The sequence below is a fragment of the Priapulus caudatus genome, unplaced genomic scaffold (genome assembly GCF_000485595.1).
Source record: "Priapulus caudatus unplaced genomic scaffold, Priapulus_caudatus-5.0.1 Scaffold1417, whole genome shotgun sequence".
NCBI lineage: Eukaryota > Metazoa > Priapulida > Priapulimorpha > Priapulimorphida > Priapulidae > Priapulus > Priapulus caudatus.
The window spans coordinates 60,975-62,452 of record NW_014578478.1 but is presented as its reverse complement, the minus strand read 5'-3'; the positions used below and the strand labels follow the sequence as shown (position 1 = coordinate 62,452).

The 1,478-nt window shown below is 42.5% G+C and overlaps 1 protein-coding gene across 1 annotated transcript in view; it reads left to right on the top strand.

Annotated features, from left to right (window-relative positions):
* The first annotated feature begins 501 nt into the window (after nucleotides 1–501).
* LOC106816565 (hypoxanthine-guanine phosphoribosyltransferase-like) overlaps nucleotides 502–1,478 on the top strand; it is a 19,958-nt gene continuing 18,981 nt past the window's right edge. Inside the window, exon 1 of the mRNA XM_014821189.1 lies at nucleotides 502–650. Coding sequence (XP_014676675.1) covers nucleotides 502–650 — 149 coding nt within the window. The remainder of the gene's footprint in view (nucleotides 651–1,478) is intronic.

The window sequence follows — 1,478 nt, the reverse complement described above, 5'->3', positions numbered from 1 at the left end:
GTGCATATTTGCTAATTAATTAGACTAATCGCGCGTCAATAGACTCAAAATTTATAGAGATCATGGCTAAGACATGTGTCTATAATAGCCGGAACTTATACAAATGTAACTCAAATCGTTCGCACCATATGATAGTTAGTAAACTTTCCTACCAGTCGTAGCATAATAGTGTATGCGGCCGGGTATGCAAAATGAAAACTACACGTCACGAATTCTATTTTTATCCTCCAATCACAGGTCGGAGCAATTCCTCTGTTTAGACGCATGTGTCTGGAGCTGCTGGCAATGCGGCTGCTGTGCTGCGTGTGAAAAGCTCTAGAATAATACCCACAATAAGCGAGTTCGGTATCTCGCGCACGCAACGAATCATGGGAAATGCCAAAGGTGATTCGGGATAAACAAGTAACGTTGCGAATGCAGCACTGTATAAACTGTGTGTAAAAGTAACATTTTCGGTCTGAGTTTTTGTCTTCTTTAAGTTCTTAGTATCTTATATTGGTTATGGCTGACGCAAATGACGATGATATGACACTGGATGATTCTCTGCAATGGAAAGTCGACGATGATGCTTTGAAGCATTTTTTAGCGGATAGGGGGTTGAAAAAGACGGGGCGAAAAGACGAACTCGCTGCTCTTGCTTATGCTGCATCGTACATGAAGAAGTCCCTGCTACCAACTGCCGGTGAAGAAAAATGTCAAAAAAATTGTTTATGCAAATGCAACTACACTGGGCCTTCAAAAACTAAATGTATAGTTCAGTACTGTCATACTGTTGGAAATTAGAAGCAAAACTAGAAAGTACGTATGAAACGCCTGTCAAACCCATCGATCGTAATGTATACACAGCTAGCTAAACCTATTGTTTATCCCGAATGACCCATGACCTGGGCAAACTTGCGCATGCGCAGTTGTAATGCCGAACTCGCTTATTGTGTAGGCTATAACAATACATAACAATCTCTAGTGACGTTCTTCATTGAATACGGTATAACCGTCAAGGCAGCACCCAACTCTTGCATGTGAAGGACACGGCTATTGCATAGAATCACCTGATATACAATCACATAACATACTGTTATTATAAGTAGCTAGTATAACCGACTTCCAGAGATCTATCAATATCATCTAGGCTTCGCTGGACCATGCAGGTACTGGAGAGTTATGAAGCCGTAGGCTTTATGATATCTGCTGTACAGTGTACTTGTGTGGCCATAGGACTATTGGCTTTATACTATCTGGCCTGGGCAATCGTAGTAAAACTGTTCTTGCAACATACATGGCATCAATCAGGGTTCGACACTAACCCACGTCCGACCGACCTAGTCAGGTAAATGCTTGGTCCGGTCGCATACAACCAGAGTGCTAGTAGCCCGACTGGTCTTGTTAGAATTGGTCATATATATTGCACTAAAAGGTCACCTCTGGCTAGACTGGTTCGTGGCCGCACTGTTTGTCGCAGAGCGTGTACATTATCTAGC